General features: G+C 38.9%; 1 protein-coding gene across 5 annotated transcripts in view; it reads left to right on the top strand.

Moving 5' to 3' along the window:
- The window catches only part of FBN1 (fibrillin 1), a 144,836-nt gene that overhangs the window by 70,478 nt on the left and 57,967 nt on the right, over window positions 1–16,391 (top strand). For all 5 annotated transcript variants that reach the window (XM_069025321.1, XM_069025322.1, XM_069025323.1 and 2 more), the window contains 8 exons: window positions 1,280–1,405; window positions 3,554–3,676; window positions 8,410–8,532; window positions 9,429–9,581; window positions 11,794–11,847; window positions 12,717–12,842; window positions 14,702–14,827; window positions 15,357–15,476. In XM_069025321.1, the coding sequence (XP_068881422.1) occupies window positions 1,280–1,405; window positions 3,554–3,676; window positions 8,410–8,532; window positions 9,429–9,581; window positions 11,794–11,847; window positions 12,717–12,842; window positions 14,702–14,827; window positions 15,357–15,476 (951 nt within the window). The remainder of the gene's footprint in view (window positions 1–1,279; window positions 1,406–3,553; window positions 3,677–8,409; window positions 8,533–9,428; window positions 9,582–11,793; window positions 11,848–12,716; window positions 12,843–14,701; window positions 14,828–15,356; window positions 15,477–16,391) is intronic.

The following is a 16,391-nucleotide window of genomic DNA, read 5'->3' as shown; positions in this document are numbered from 1 at the left end:
AGGATGGCATCAGGTGCATTAAAATACAAAACTTAATGATCTCTAAAGATTAAAAGGCCAGAAAAATCTTGAGATGCTGTGGCATTTCTGCCTGTCCTAAGGAAGAAAGCTGGTGGAGTAGCTGAAGCCAGACATGGGTGCAACCAAGGGCCAGCAGAGTGGGCAGAAAAGGGGCTGAGCAGAGAGGAAAATCACATCAATGCATTGCTGATTGATGATGCTTGTTTATCAAATGAGGTTTATTAAGCCTGCACACTTTTGTGGAAGTGGAGGGCTGCAAGCTGCTGCTGCAGTGCGAGGTCACTGAGCAGCTCGTGCCTCTGCTGGCCTGTTTGCTTGCTTGCAAAACAGTGATTTTCAAGGCTTTCTTAGGCTCTTCACAGAACTGCCACACTGCTAAGAAGGCAAGTATAGGTTCACAATTTTGAGAGGTATCAGTTCCCCTGGCATAAGTGTCCAGAGAGGAGGGGCATTTGGGAGGACACCCTGTGCTCCACTCCTTCCTGAAGTGCAGCGATGCATTTCTACGGAGAGGGCTTGGGCAAGGGCACCCCCAGGGTGTTGGGAAGCATGGGTGCATGATGGATAGGTCTGCATGGGCTGTTGTGTTCTCCGTGAGCAGAGTCCCCTGTGTGCAGGAATCTCTGGGAGATGGTCCAGGCCTTGATTGAGAATACTGAGCAATCTGAAAAATGTCTAGACAGTCTGTCTCAGCATCTCCTCTCCCTCCTTTGGAGGAGAGGGAGAGCTGCCAGCCTCGTGTGATATCACTATTCAGGTCCTCCAAAGCACTTGCCAAGCACCTCCTGCAGAGAGAGGGAAATGAGGATCTGATGTTTCAAATACAAAGTAAGCAGGAGACATTCTTCTGAGGTGGGAAAGTCTTGAACTTTCCTGTTATCTTACAAAGAGCAGCAAAAGACAAGCTTTCCCCCATCTTTCCCTAAGTAGTTAGGTACTGTTAAATTTTAAAGTTCAGTAAAAATATTTTAATGATGAGCAAAAATGAAAAAAAAGGCCAAAAATTGTGATTCTTGTTTGAGAAAGCTGCAGGGTAATGTTCACTGAAATTCTTTCACAGCAACTTGAAATTTCAAGCTGACGAACATTTTCCACCCCCATAAAGTTCCGTTATGGAAATTAAAATAAATCCTTTTTCAGGTGAATACAATTTCCATGTAGGTTTAAAAACCTAGGGGAAGGGGAAATGGGAAAAATTCCTGTTGAGTACAAAAAAGAATCTCCCAAAATGTTATTTTTCTTTCTGTTTGGCTTTCAGACATCGATGAATGTTTACAGAATGGTCGTATCTGTAATAATGGACGATGCATAAATACAGATGGCAGTTTTCACTGTGTGTGTAATGCTGGCTTTCAAGTGGCAGTTGATGGGAAAAACTGTGAAGGTAAGACTTTTCTCAAGTTATTCCATATCAGTAATTACAGTTGCAAGAGGTTATTCACATCAATGAAAAAGAAAAGGACCCCTGGTGGGGGGAAGGGAAGGAACAAGGAGTCAGATTTCCAAATACCTTTTGCTGTATCTGGGAGGGCAAGTAAAATGTCTTTTGCAGCCAGTTCTGGAGCCTTGGCTTGGCAATCCTCAACAGGATGTCTGTCCAGCAGGAGAAATAGCACATACCACTATCACAAAATGCAGTTTCTTTGATGGGAGTGGTACATTTTGAAACATAGCACAAGTCACATGCTGCCTGATTTTACTGTGTGCTTAACAGCATGCTTTATGGGATCTTACTGGGTGACTAGCAATGTGGTTTATGTAGATGCAAGCTGGTCTGACCTATAAAAACTGTTTTAACAAAAATTTGTAAACATAATTGATGTGTTCCTACCTCCCAGACCTTTAGTAAAGAGGAAAAAAAGAAGAATGTTCTTTATCATGCTTCCCAAGGTCCTTGGGAGGGTTCCCAATGATCTATTCATACGTTAAAAGAATTTCAAGCACTGTTCTTAGAAACATTTTTGGCAGAATATTATCTCAGTGATTCAGCTCATAGACTTAATGCCAAAATTCCTGGTTGGGATAGATACACGATTTTTTTTTTTTAAATCATAAATTATTTTTGTCTGACTTAGCCTGTAAGTAAAAAGAAAACACACTATGTCTAGAAGTGTAATTTCTGTCCAAGACAGCTGCAGTATTAAGGAAAATAGCACGATTCTGAATATATTGTAATGTCATTATGATCCAGTGATTTTATGTGCTAGTAGTGATTCTGTTAATCCTTGGTAGAGACAGACATTTTAAGACTCTGTTTTTCCTGACTCTTTTTTAGATACAATTTAGCACCATAAGCTGCTTTTAAAATATCTTATTATGGAAGTACATTGACTAAATAGATTTGGAAATTAGACTATTCAGGAAAAAACCCTCTATTCTGATTTCTTCCTTTCCCACCAAATACCATGTGCTAATAGTAATAAAAACCAGGACATCGGCAGTCTGGTAAAACATTTTTAATTCCATTGCATGTGCTGCCAGAATGTCTGTTGCATCCACTTATGAAACAGTTTCATCTCTGGCATTGTAATGCATTGAGCTGTGTGCACACACACTAATCAGTAAAGACCAAGGCATTGTGCCATACCTTAATGTAACTGTGTGTAGTTCTTTAGATGAAACTGGTAAATACCACTGATTTTTTTTGGATGTAACATCCAAAACTGATTTCATCTGCGCCAGGACAAAGTAAAGACTGAGAGGATATAAAAGCTTACTCAAATCAAGCACAGAAATCTCTACTTGCCTTTTTTTTCCCTTTTTTTTCTTTCCTGTTGTGTGAATAACTGTGCAGGGTTCAGAATAACAGTGTCTGAGACCTCCACCTTTTCCTATTTGAATCCTTCATGCTATCCCATTAGGTCAGTGGATGAATAATGCTTTTATGAAGCTATAATTAGGAAGTATCCTTCTGTATGGCCTGTCATGCTGAATGCAGGAAAGGGGCAGGTTTTATTTTAAATGGAAGTTGAGAATGGCAGTGCCCACAGAATTCATACATAAGCACAGTGCTGGGAATTCTCCCATACCATGTATCTTAGACTTGTCCAGTGGAGGTTACAAAAGTTTTCACTCCAAACCCAAATGTACACTCCTCCCCTTTCAGGTCTTCTTAGTAACATAGAATTGTATTTACATTCCAAACAGGAGGCTACTTCTAACCTAGCTTCTATTTAGATTAAGATTGCAAATCCTCTTTAATTGCATCCTTTCTCACTTTTTGATGGCTTTTACCAACTGGAAGTTTTAAGCTGTCCAGTTTCTCATCTGTTTTTTATTCTCTTTGCTTTCTTTGGATTCATTCCTTTTTATGTTAATGATTCATTTTGAAAAATGGAGTCACTGCTTTGACACATCCTCTAAGACAGTTCAGTATATCCCATCATATGTTTCTGATTATCATTATACCTCTGACAACTAAGAAAAAACTTAAGGTTTATCTTTTGGGTATAACTATATCTTTTGGTTTTAACTAGTAAGAGTTCTTATGCATAAACATTATGAGCATTCTGTGTATCATGTACATTTTCAGATATGGATGAATGCAGCATCAGGAACATTTGCCTCAATGGGATGTGCATCAATGAAGATGGCAGTTTTAAGTGCATTTGTAAACCAGGCTTCCAGCTAGCATCTGATGGACGCTATTGCACAGGTGAGCACAATAAATTTCGGGTTCCCGAAACTTGTGAGTCATGTCTCTCTGGGTAGCTTCAGGAATAAACTTATTTCCTTACAGTGATCCTTGGGAACCAGATGTACTGAGCAGAGTTCTCAGCAGAGATGCTTTTTTAATCAGCTGGAATTCCTTGTCTTTGTGCAAGACAGTACTCAGTCTTCTCCACATTGTTGAGCAACCACCCTAACCAGCCAGTGGGAAATATTGTTGGAACAAGGACTGCATGATCTGACCTAGTCAAAATCCTTTTTTTTTTTGCATATGGTGTCTTTTGCAGATTGGTTCAAGCATATCACGCATTTTGTATTTGGCCTTTGAAAGTGCTCTGCCTTTGGCTACCCAGACATCCTGGCTCATTGCCTTCTTTGGGCTTTTCTCCCATTCCTGTCTGGGTGCTCCTAGTCAATACAGCATTTCTGAGGAGTGCCCAGCACTCTGTGTGACCAAGATGCAGACATGAGCACCACAGCAAGATTGCCTTTTCCATTTGGTGCACTAGCTCAGCAATACCCCCTGTGGGAGACACTGCAGCCTCCTGGTTGCTAGTTATTTACTTTTGTCATTAGAGTTTTCTTCAGTCCCATCAGGAACTGGAAATTTTGGGTATATAAATCTTCATGTTTCCACAGGTTTTACAGGCACAAAGCAGAAGTTCAAAATAAAGAATAAACAAGAATAAACAAGGGCCAAGTTACTTACAGTTTTTCTTTTGAAAAATTCAAAATCTTTTAACTCTTTGAATCAAGGCAGAAAAAGTGCTTCATTACACTTTGGCAAATTTTAAAAAATGTCACATTGCAGCATCTTGTGAACCAGTAGCAAAAGTAAATGTTTGAATAACTTGGTTTTGAGAGTTAGTGACGTGAACGGTGAATTAATTTGGATCCTTGTGTTTATTGAACACTGTACCAGCCCAAAACAGACTTTAGATCAAAATCAGGACAACAAATTGTGTAAAACATCTGAAACATCTCTTGAATGTGATGACTCTTGCACTAGGTATGCAGGAGAGTGCTACCCAGCCTTCAGGTGGGAGAATCAGGTAACTCTAATGAGATGATCCCATTCTGGCTTTGTAAAAGGGTTGCTTTAGTTGGGATGTGCTTTATTTTCTCAAATGAGCCATTGTGCATTACCATACAAGTGTCTCCTTAGCCTAACAACTGCCAGCTGTGTTGGCTGCAGCCTTCACACACTTAGGGCAATCACATTTATTTCCATTCTTACCTGTTTTCCATGTGGGATGTGTGTGCTTTGCCAAAGCTGATTTTCCAGCTGGTCTGTGTGTGGGATGTCAGTAAGACTTCAATGCCCATCAGGCCATGGCACATCAGCCAGTTGTGTTCCCACAGATCCCTGGCTGTTCTCTGTGTCATTAGCAGGGATGTGACTCATGGATGCAAGCTCAGCCCAGCCCAAATGCTTGTCTTGATTTTTGCCTTGAAAATATATATATATTTATTTATTTAATTTTATTTTTTTATTACATCAGTCTGTGCCAGTCTGAAAGGCCACCCAAGAAGATTACTGATTACTTAAAACACAATGATGTTCAGTCTTACAGCCTCTGTTATATGCCTCCTGGCTAAACAGGAGTATGGATATAGTCAAAAAGGGGTTTCTGGCCGTAGAGAAATGTTACTTCTCTGCATCAAAGGAGGAATATTTGAAAATTGTCCAAAGTTGCAGAGAACTCAACTGATTCCTACTGAAAATTGGAACAAATCTTATAGTAAAAAGAGGAATTTCTCCCACTGCTTTTCAGCACTTACCATAAGCCTTGTTCTTTATGAATGAGCATGCAAACATTTATTACATGTTAGAATTGTTACTGGGACAAAATCAAACCAGATTTTGAAACCTGGACACCCAAATTACACCTTTTATCCTCTTCATATTTGTCTCGTTTCTTCCATTTGCCCAAAGTATCATGGAACAATTCCCAGGTCTTCAGTGGCCAGAGGAGCACAGCTCTCCAGTCGTGTTACTAAAATTTTAAAAGTTTCATCTTTAATAATGTCTTTTCCTGTGTATTTTTGATGTTTGTCCTTATTGAGTCCTTTCTGTACATGCCAAATGTACAAAGTAAATAACTGGTGTCCTACAGAACTGCAAGTCTTTGAAACACTCATTATTGACACTGCATATCCTGAATTTGTTTGTCAAGTGCATACATTAAAATCTGACACCAGCTAAAACTCTAAGGTCACGCTTGGGTGTGCAGGGAGTTCTTGTGCACATTGGGAATATGTGTATGGACAAACTGACATTTCTGCACCAAATTGGCTTCCTGCCTGAGCAAGTTTGATAGGGAATTGAACATGTGTTCTTGCCAAACTAGGGGATCTACAAAGGAATGGAAGAGTGCAACTCATTGCTTCTATAACCATCTCATTTGATGCACTGTAAGCTGAGTTTTCAGCTAGTAAGAAAGGCTTCTAACCCAAAGATGGGGATAATGTAATTAACACTTAGTTCCATAAAATTGGAATTTAAGTATAAGTACAGGGCATATGCTTGGCTGTCTGGTAAAAAATTCCACTTAGACTTTCTGAAATAACATGCCAGAAAAGAATGTTACACCATAGCCTTGTATATTCCCTGAAATACAAGACATGCTGAATTTATTCACCATTAGCTGCTTTCAATGATGATTTGCTTGATTTTTCAGAAACACTTCTATTGGGCAGGCAGAAGTTTGAAGCATTATTTCTATTCCATACATTGTTTCATCTTTAGATCAAACAGGAATTCCCTGAATTGAAAGCCATTGCAAGGCAATTGAAAATGGTAGTTTAGTAGTCTGAGTAAATTTTTCCTGGTTAAAATTGGAGGACTTTGTGTACCCAGCTAGCACTACTAAGCAAGCTAAACAGAAAAGGCAAAACTCATTGAACGTGGAGAACAGATCCATTAGCTGGTTTTCCAGAACCAGGTTGAGTATATTTTAAGTTGTCCAAATGGTGACTTTTACCACAGAAGACAGTGGAGCGTTCTCAAGGTTAGAAATTTGGACCTTATGCCTGTGTGGAAAATTTATTTACTCCATGGAATCTCAGCCCTGGTAAAAGCAGAGGCTTTTTACCCATCTTTACAGGAACCAGGTTTCCAGCTGATTTGCACCATTTTAAGTGACCCACTTTACCTTTCCAAAAAACGCCTGTAGCAGTGTTTCCAACACATTCCTAAATTGTGCAAAAGAAAAGAGATGGCACATGTCACCCTTTACTAGCTTATGAAATCTTTTTTTGAAAATGAACTACAGGAAACAGGAAAGAAGTAATTTTGCCTTTCTGTTTCTATAAATAACCTTAAAAAAAACCAACTTTCCTTTTTTTGTTTAGCTTGTAGGAGAATCTGTCATAGGAGTTCAGGGTTGTCTACCAAAATAACTGTCTACAGCATTAAATAATAAGGGCTCATTTTGAATCCCAACTCCATTTTTATCTCCACTGAGTAAGGACTGAATTTAAAGTGGCAAAAGCATTTAAGATTTGTCTGAAACAGAACAAAAGATTGCAGGATGAAGTAGAAATGAATTGAGCCCATGTACTTAAATATAGCTTTTATTTTAAAATGCAGTTTGAAAAAGGAATCTTGGATCATACAAGCCGTGTTTTATGCCAAACAACACAAACTAAGTAAAACACAGAGGTGTTTCACTCTCAATTTGCCCTTTTAAGGTCAGAAAAAAGGAAATTGTTGCACACACTGTCTCTTGTATATAGTATGGAGAATTGTTATGAAGTGATTATTTTATAAAGGTTATACATACTTCCAAACAATATTTTAAACACTCCTTTTATCACTTCTAAAATGATGATATGCTCTCTGCATCTAGAGAATGATCTTACTATTAGCAGGGTACACAGCCTATGTAGTTTTTTACTAATTTGACATCCTTTTGTGATAGTCTAATATTCTAAGGCTTCATTCCTGTATTTCATTGCTATGGGCCTTATTGTTCAACATGCCAGCGTTGGGCAAAGGTGGTGGCTTGTGCTGGGCAATTACTCAGGGCTCAAATCATTAACAAATTCCTTTCAAGGCTGGAGTGCAGTCTGTTCATTTAAAGTTTATAAAATGGGCTGTAATGAGCATCCGATAGGAAAACCCAATTGTCATGCAGATCACCAGAGGGACAGGGACTGTGGGCAGGGACTGACTGGGGAGATTCAGATGTGCTTCCAGAAACTGAGCCCACAGCAGGAGGAAAGGAAATTCTTTGGTGGCCCTGTGAAGGCACCTTGTGGGGGGGTAAAAGATTCAATTTGCTGTTTGGACTGATTTCTTACAGCACGAGCTGTTAATACGGAAAGGGAACGTCCTGTTATATACTACATGAGTCCTTTGTCTTAGCAGCCATCGTTTCCTCCTTCCTCCAATTATGATTTTGCCTGAATGACCCTTAAATTGGAACATGTACCTCTTGGGAACAAGTTAGGAAAATGTAGCCCCTTTTATTCTCCAAGGAGAGCAAAATCGTTTTGTTCTGTTTATTTCTCCTGAATTTGGCATTTTCTTATTCTATTTCAAAGAATGACTTCATCACTATTGCTAACAAAATCTTTACTTGAACTACTATCCATTTACCCTTGATATTTTTCTATAGGATACATTGAAAATAAGCTGCACAAATGCAAGTTTCAGCCAGGCATTGAACACTATGTAATTTAACTTCTAATAAAGCTTGTTCTGTTCTCCAACAGACATCAATGAGTGTGAGACAGATGGAATATGCATGAACGGGCGCTGTGTGAACACTGATGGCTCTTTCAGATGTGAATGCTTCCCTGGCCTTGCAGTAGGACTGGATGGACGTGTCTGTGTTGGTAAGACAAACTTAATGGAGTCACAACTAACCAAGGTTAAGACATCAATGCTAGACTGATGGACATATGAAGTCTGAATGTAGAATTTACCATTTTTTCATGGAATGGTGGGTAGTAGTTATAGTGGATACTAACAGCTCTGGGATGCTTGCTGTAGTAGCCCATTTTGCTCTGTTTTCATTTCCTTTTTATTTAAAGAGAAAAAAAGTGTGGGTCAAATCACAAGGTCAGGTAGATTATACAGACCAGAGGTGCTGTATCAGTTCTGAGTAGGTGAGAATTTGCCCTGTTTCTGTCAATGTAAAACTCTTCATTTGTCACTAAGAGATTTAATTACTGTCACCTCTTTTTAACGTGGGATGTACCCAATTTTCTGCCTGTTTCTGTACAAGCTCAGTGTTTGGTTATAAAATGCTAATGTGCCTGACAGCTATTTGCGGGCCAGTTCTTAAATAAAGAGAAAAATCACCCCTTTGCCTGAAAACGTAAACATATGAAGTCTTAAGTACTGGAATAACATTAATGACTTTTTCTTGGGTTTTTACAAGCAGAGAAAGAGCAAAGACTTTGTCCATTTTCCCCATAGCTTCTCACTAGTTCAAGGTTAAGAACTGATTGTTTGCCTAATAGTTCACTAATGCATGTTAAGTCAGTAAATGCAGTAACACTTTGCATGCCTGAATTCTTGGGAGCATGAGGAAGAAGAATTTCCTGTCCCAAGTAGCGGGGGGGGGGGGGGGTTTAGGTGGCTGAAAAGCAGAGGGAAATAGTGAAAGATCCATTGTTTTGACAGCTATTTCATGGTGTTTATGGCACCCGAGCTACATTTAATACTTGTCATAATTGATGGCAGGATAGTTGGCTATGGCAGGATTAAGAGAGATTTCTTCCCTCAGACACACATATGCGGAGCACATGCTACGGTGGCTACAAGAGAGGACAATGTGTGAGACCATTAACGGGTGCAGTTACAAAGTCAGAGTGCTGCTGTGCCAGCACTGACTATGCCTTTGGAGAGCCTTGCCAGCCCTGCCCAGCACAAAATTCAGGTATGCCATGTTCACTGGTAAATCTTCTAATTTACCATTTCTCTTGATAAACTATTTTTGAAAAGGTAGAAGGAAGTTTTATATCAACATTGCAACTTAAATCAGGAGATAAAATTGTTGTATTAACATGTTACATACTTTGAACAGTCTTCTGTTTTGTATGTTGTAAGACTATGGGAGATAATTTTTTAAAGCAACAGTAAATTACAAATTACAAATCTGGGTCCAGGTTTGTTATGCACATTAAAAACAAACAGGACATTTTTAGGCAACAAACTGTATTTTGGTAGATGTAGATAACGAAAAATATAATTTTTAACTCAAGTTAGTAATGGAAAAAACTTGATTAATTCATAGATTCAAATTCTTATGTACACCTGCCAATCAGATTTTTGCTGCATGACTCCTGTATCCTTCAAGTGATCTGAAGCAGTTTATTCAGTACCTCGCCTTTGGGTACTCAATGCACAAACAAATGTCCAGTTCAGTTTCTTGTGAATACTTGAGTCTGTCACTGAAATCCCCACCAAGTGAAGTTGTCTGGGACATAACTTCTCTCTGGCAAGAAAGCACTCCTAACCATTCCAGTGGGCAGAAGTGTTTTAGGAAAACACTTCTTCCAACAAGACTCAGCTGACACAGTCCTTGCCTTGAAGCCAGTAAATTAAAGGACCTTGCTTTCATGGAGGTGACTGACTGCAGGGAGCTGGTTTGAAACCTCAATTTGTCAAGTGTTTCTTGTCACTCAGCGAATTTGTTGTTGCATATAAACAAAGTATGCCATTTGATATGTAGTTCCATGGTATTGGCTTTGTAGGCAAAAATAAGTCTAGATTTATTTTTCAAATCTGTTTTTAACGATAGCTTTATGAAAGCATTAGGGAGACAAAACCAGTTGGAACAAATTAGGCTGGTAGGGCTGATGTGAGCTCTTCAGCAGGAACTTGCTGATGACCATTTTATAACTTGGTGTGTTGTTTAGAATAGCAAAGCACCAAGGACATGTTAGCAAAATAGAAAAGAGCTTTTCCTGCAGCCTCTGGTGATGTTAGTGGGCCTTTCTTATTGTACAGTAGAGTTGAAATCTTCTACAAATACTGGACTCTGTATCATTGACTTCAGTGTTATGTTTGATTTACTTTATTGGAACATTTACATATGTGTAAGCTATTTTTCCTGTGTTGTTTTCCTCACCTCTTCAATTGTCAAAAAAAAGGCTGTCTCATGTAGGGTGAAGTGTAGCATTTCTTTGGGCTTTCAGTGGGGGAGGGAAGGAGAAGATTTCTTAGAGAAGCATTTTGCCAGAGAGACTGAAAAATATTCCTGAAAGGAAGACCTCTGTGCTCCTCAGAAGCAATTTGCAGAAGTTCCTGCCATTCTAGACTAAATTTTGTTGATGCACATTCAGAGCAGGTCTGCTTTCACATACAGTGACAGTGATTATTTGATTCAGGCCAGGGTACACATTAATTTGCTGATTATATTAATAGTGGGAGATGTGTTGCATGGGATTTTCTCGAAGAGAACACAGCTAATTCCATAAATATTTTTAATATTTATTAATTTTAGCTGTGTAAGTATTTTGGATGTTGTTATAGTGAAAATATATTGAAAAATGTTGACCTATATGGCAATAATTAATGCTGAGCTGGCTCTCAGTTTGTGCTATTAATTGTCCTGAACTCAGAAGAAGAACTTGAACCCAGCAGTGAGACATTTGAGAAGCTTTGACACATATTTTAATTTTATTTCTTTTAAAGATAAGATATCCTTGGTCTACTGTGAACTCATGAAGACACTTCTGCTAAATGGAGTTAAATACGGGGCAGATTTGTAGGAAAAAATGTTGTGTTTCCTGGTCTCTTTGAACATGCACCTTGAGCAAGGACTTGGACATACAAGTTCTGGAGAATCTTGCTGTGATTATGTTATGGTTCGTTTGTGTAGGAGAACCAGCATGAAGTTTATGTCTATTCTTAAATGCCACAGTTTGTCATGTGAAGTTTTTACTCATCCATCTTCATAAGCAGATTCAGACCCTGAATCTGCTAAAATGCTTCATGGGTTCAGAATACTGTGAGGTTATTAACATTTTCAGAAGAATTGGAAGGCATGTTACTTCTTTCTAATAATTGCCATAGTGTAAATGGTGATGCTGAAAGCAATGAGCTAAGAAAGAATATTCCAATAAGTATTTTAATATTTTTTCCAGCTGAATATCAGGCTCTGTGCAGCAGTGGAACTGGCATGACTGCAGGAGGAAATGGTAAGATCACCTAATGTAATTCAAACTATAGCACTTTTGTCTGAAAGTGTTTCCTTGATATCCTTAATTTGTTAGCCATGCTGGTGGGGATGGTGACAGAAGAGGATGGGAGAAAGGCTTAGGGTGAAATGAATGGAGCATGGAGTTTCAGGATCATGACATTTCACCTGTGGGGCCTCTGTTTTACATCTTGGAGTGTATGTAAGTGCCATTATAAAATAATGACAAATTTATGAGAAGTGTCGTCACCTACATGACTTTTTATGTAAATTATATTTGCATATTTCAGGTGAAATCATCCTGAAGAATAAACATATTGAACATTGAGCTTACTCATGTTTTCATCTGTTGGAATAGGCCAGGGTTTGTTTAACTACAAAGAAGAGGGAAATGATTACAATAAAAGCTTTGTAGTCATAGAACTGGGAAACTTCAAACTCTTAAGTCAGCCAATGCTTACTAGTAGATTTGCTGGCAGTAGATGGGGAAAAGCACTCAGAAAGAAGAAATATTAATGCTTTGGCAAGTGATGCCCTCTGGAAATGCTGTGAATCAGGAGATATGGGGAGTATTAATATGTGGGCTTTTCTAAATCTAATCTGTTATCCCCAGTTTAATATTCCAGTTCTTACCTACAGTTGAAAGTTTCCTAAGTGACCGTGGGCTAGAGATAAATCAATGTTAAAGAGATGCTTTTTTCTCTTGAATGTGAATATTTAGGTGTGAATTTCCTGGTCAGAACTATAATTATAAATATGGAGCAGCCGATGTTAATGATATTGAAACTGTCTTTTTCTAGTTTGGAGAATTAACCCCTGCAAGCCCTCAACAACTGGCTCTGATGTTTGGGTTTTTTTACCTTTATGTAGATATCAATGAGTGCTTATTGGATCCCGATCTCTGTCCAAATGGAAGGTGTGAGAATCTGCATGGAACATACAAATGTTATTGTGACCCTGGATATGAAGTAGACTCAACTGGGAAAAACTGCATTGGTATGAAATGTCTTATCCCCAAAGTATTTATAAAGAATCATCATATCCTTTCTCAAACTCTGTTGGCTAAACTATCCAAATCTATACTTCTAGTCTTTTCATAAAGCAGAGGCTGCAGCCTTCTCTTGAACATGACTGATCTGAGCAGTGTACAGTATTCTGATGAAGTCTGATCAGTGCCTTGTATAGTCGTGCCAGAAATTCTCCATTGCCCCATGGACTATTCTGCCTAAACTGATTCTAGAGTGGATTAGTCTTTTCTCAAATATGTGTTATACTGTGGGATCAAAGTCAGCCTCTAATTGGGAGTTACATCCAGAGTTTTCTCACTAGACTTCAGCTGATGAGTTCTGGTTTCTAGCATGTTATTGTTACTGGTCCCTAATTTCAAAGTTTTGAATGTTGGTGATTATATTTCATCTTATTTTTCTTGTTCATGTTGTCGAGATTAATTTAGCCTTGCCTTATTCTCTGTATTGGTAATAGCTTCCAGCTTAGTGTTGTCCACAGTTTTTGATTCCATTCATTTTTTACTTCTGCATTACAATGAATATTTTATAGGACCAGCCCCAAGGCTGATCCTTGAAAGCATTTCTAATATCCTCACTTCATCATGATAATTCTCTTTTTTAATATATCCTACTGTAACCTCTCCTTCATCCAGCTCTGGAACCACCTTAAAATTCTTAAATTCCTTTCTATTATCTCCTGCTTGCGTAGTAATTTTATTTGGGTTCTGTATTCTCTACTTAAACCTAAATAGCTTAAGTCATCTGTGTTATCCCAGTCTAAACTATCCATTATCTTTATTAAAAAAAAAAAAAAAAAGTTGATCTTTCTTAGATACAAATCACACTGTAATTCATCCCATTTTCCCATTTGCTTCTTTGGCTTTAATCATCCATTTCAATGGATGATTAAATCATCCCATTGCAGTGTTTGCTTGTAGCTGATGGCATCTTTTCTCCCAATCCATCTGTGAGTTTCCAGACACTTCCCAGCCCACCCTGTTGTAGGCCACATCCATGCTCCATCACAGCTGTTTCCCATTCTCCCATAATGTTCCACCTGGCCCTCTCTCAATTTTTCTGAACTCCGGTGAAGCTTCCCACATGGTCTGTTTTATTCTGCAAGTCTCCCTTCTTTCCCTAGCACTTTTGCTGTTCCCAGCTGCTCCGCTGACCCTCTGAGTCTTCCCAACTTCTCTCAACACTTTCTGAGGCCTCTCTGACTTAGCCAATTGTTCCCGTCTGCTCTTTGGGTCTCTCCTGGTCTTCACCTGCTATTCATGGCCCATTGCCACCTTCTTGCAACTTCTCTTTAATGACCACAGTTCTTCCAAAGATTTCCTCAGGGTTCTTGAAATTTAGCACTAGCAATCCTATTTAAATTTTTCATCTCTGAAGCAAGTGTAGACTTACATTAGCCTTGTTAACCGTAACATCTAAGACAGTTCAGAGCCAGCCTGGAAAAAATGATGACTTAAAGACCAGGATGATCAGCAAACCTTTTCAAACCAATCCTCTCCTTGTTTCTTTCATGACTGTGGGGGCTGCTGTGCAGGGACTGAGAGATTTCATAGACCTAGTCCACAATAAAGGCAGGATGAAAGTGTGATTCCCAGCTTTATTTTGAACTGTGGTGTGGCTCTCACATACATATGAATATGTGAGGAAAGGAAGTACAAGCTCTTGTGCAAACCTGTTGTCTACAAAAAGAATCCAGTATTCATATTCCACACATACCACATCCCCCTGCCCTATTTGTCTCCTCTGAAATGTGGCTCTTGGGAGGGAGATTCAGTCTTGACTTCTATTCCAGAAATGTTTTATTTCTTAAAAAGTTCATTTTCATTGTAGATATTGATGAGTGTGCACTGAACATGCTGCTTTGTGACAATGGGCAATGCAGAAATACCCCTGGAAGTTTCACCTGCACCTGTCCAAAAGGATTTGTGTACACTCCTGATCTAAAGACATGTGAAGGTAATTGGTAACACACCATTTAATCCTAATTTTATTCATTTGGGTTGTTCTCAGATTGTGCCAGAAATACTTTGAACCTTGATGGGGATATAATGTGTAAAACTAAAAAAATCACCATAAATAAATTCTATGGGGAAATAGGAGAATGAGAAGATGCAAGGCCAAAATGAAGCCATTAGATAACCTTGTGGAATAGCCTGTATTTGCTCTCCCTATATACTACTGTCAGTGAGCCCGCACTGTGCCAAGGGTGAGAAAAACCCAAGCTTTACAAATCTGTTTTTCGAGGAACAGAGCCAAAGGGCTCCTAGTTTGAACCCTTTTTGAGCCACAGACAGTTCTAATGTGTTAGTGTGTCTTTGGGACACGTGCACGTTAGTCTGCTGTGAAGAGTTTCATAACAGAAAAGGAGAATATCGGGAAGATCGGTTATGAGGAAAGCTTCATCCCCTTTTTCCTAAATTGAAAAGAGCCATATGTATTTTTGTTAATGTTTTCTGGCACTAACAGCAGTGTGTTTCTTTTCTAGATATTGATGAATGCGAATCTAACCCCTGTGTTAATGGAGTGTGCAAAAACACACCAGGCTCTTTCGTTTGTGAATGTTCTCCCGAAAGTACTTTGGATCCAACCAGAACCATCTGCATAGGTATTTATTCTTCTGAAGATTTTATGTTTGCTGGTTGAAAATGTCCAGTGACATGAGAACATTGTACACCACCAGCTTTAGAAAATACTTTAACTTGTGTAGATAAATACAGTGGAAAACGTAACAGAAACAATGTTAAGAAAGTGGTTTTTTTCACCATTCCCGTGGGTGCATGAAGTGCACTTGGGAGCTTGGTGTGCTTCCATGCCAGATTTGAAAGAGGTGAAATTTTTTCTAACCAACACAGAAGGGTTAAGACTAGTACTTCAGGTCTGTGCTCACCTCCTTAATTTCTCCTATAATAAGGTGGGCATGTTCTAATTAGGATCTGCTCTCTGGAAGGAATTTTCTATTTGAGATGGAGCATGAACAAGTTATGCACAGTCGAGACCAGCTCAAGAGCATCCACAGACAGTGCTGTGATTCAGATACTCTGTGGGCTCGTAATTTCCTTTCTTGCCTGTTCTGTTGGGACAGTAATTTATAGCTCTTGTCTAGTCAGTGAGGAAAACTGTAGGACTACAGCTGTCTGATCCTTAGCTATCTTCTACCACTCCCTATATGGGAAAATACCCAGACTGGGGGATCTAGCAAAACAATGGAAGATGTAGCAAGGGTTCATGTCTACTCTGTTCTTCTGCATGTGCCCCTAATCTGAGTCATAATCAATACAGGGACTCACATCTTGAGTGTTACTGACATGCTGCCTGTTAAGGACAATAAGCATAAACTAGGATATGCAAGAGCTCTGTGCTGGGATGATTTTAGGCTGTAGTCCAGCATAGAGAAGGTTAAATTAAGAGATTTTAAAATAAGTTTAGTTCTGATGTGGTAAATTATAGTGAAAGCATGATTCTTTTTCGTGGTTAAATTCACATGTGTTTGTAAATACAGTTATGCATAATGCTAGAGAAT

The sequence above is a fragment of the Aphelocoma coerulescens genome, chromosome 10, assembly GCF_041296385.1.
Source record: "Aphelocoma coerulescens isolate FSJ_1873_10779 chromosome 10, UR_Acoe_1.0, whole genome shotgun sequence".
Taxonomy (NCBI): Eukaryota; Metazoa; Chordata; class Aves; order Passeriformes; family Corvidae; genus Aphelocoma; species Aphelocoma coerulescens.
The sequence above is the reverse complement of the archived record's forward strand: the minus strand, read 5'-3'. Positions and strand labels throughout refer to the sequence as shown.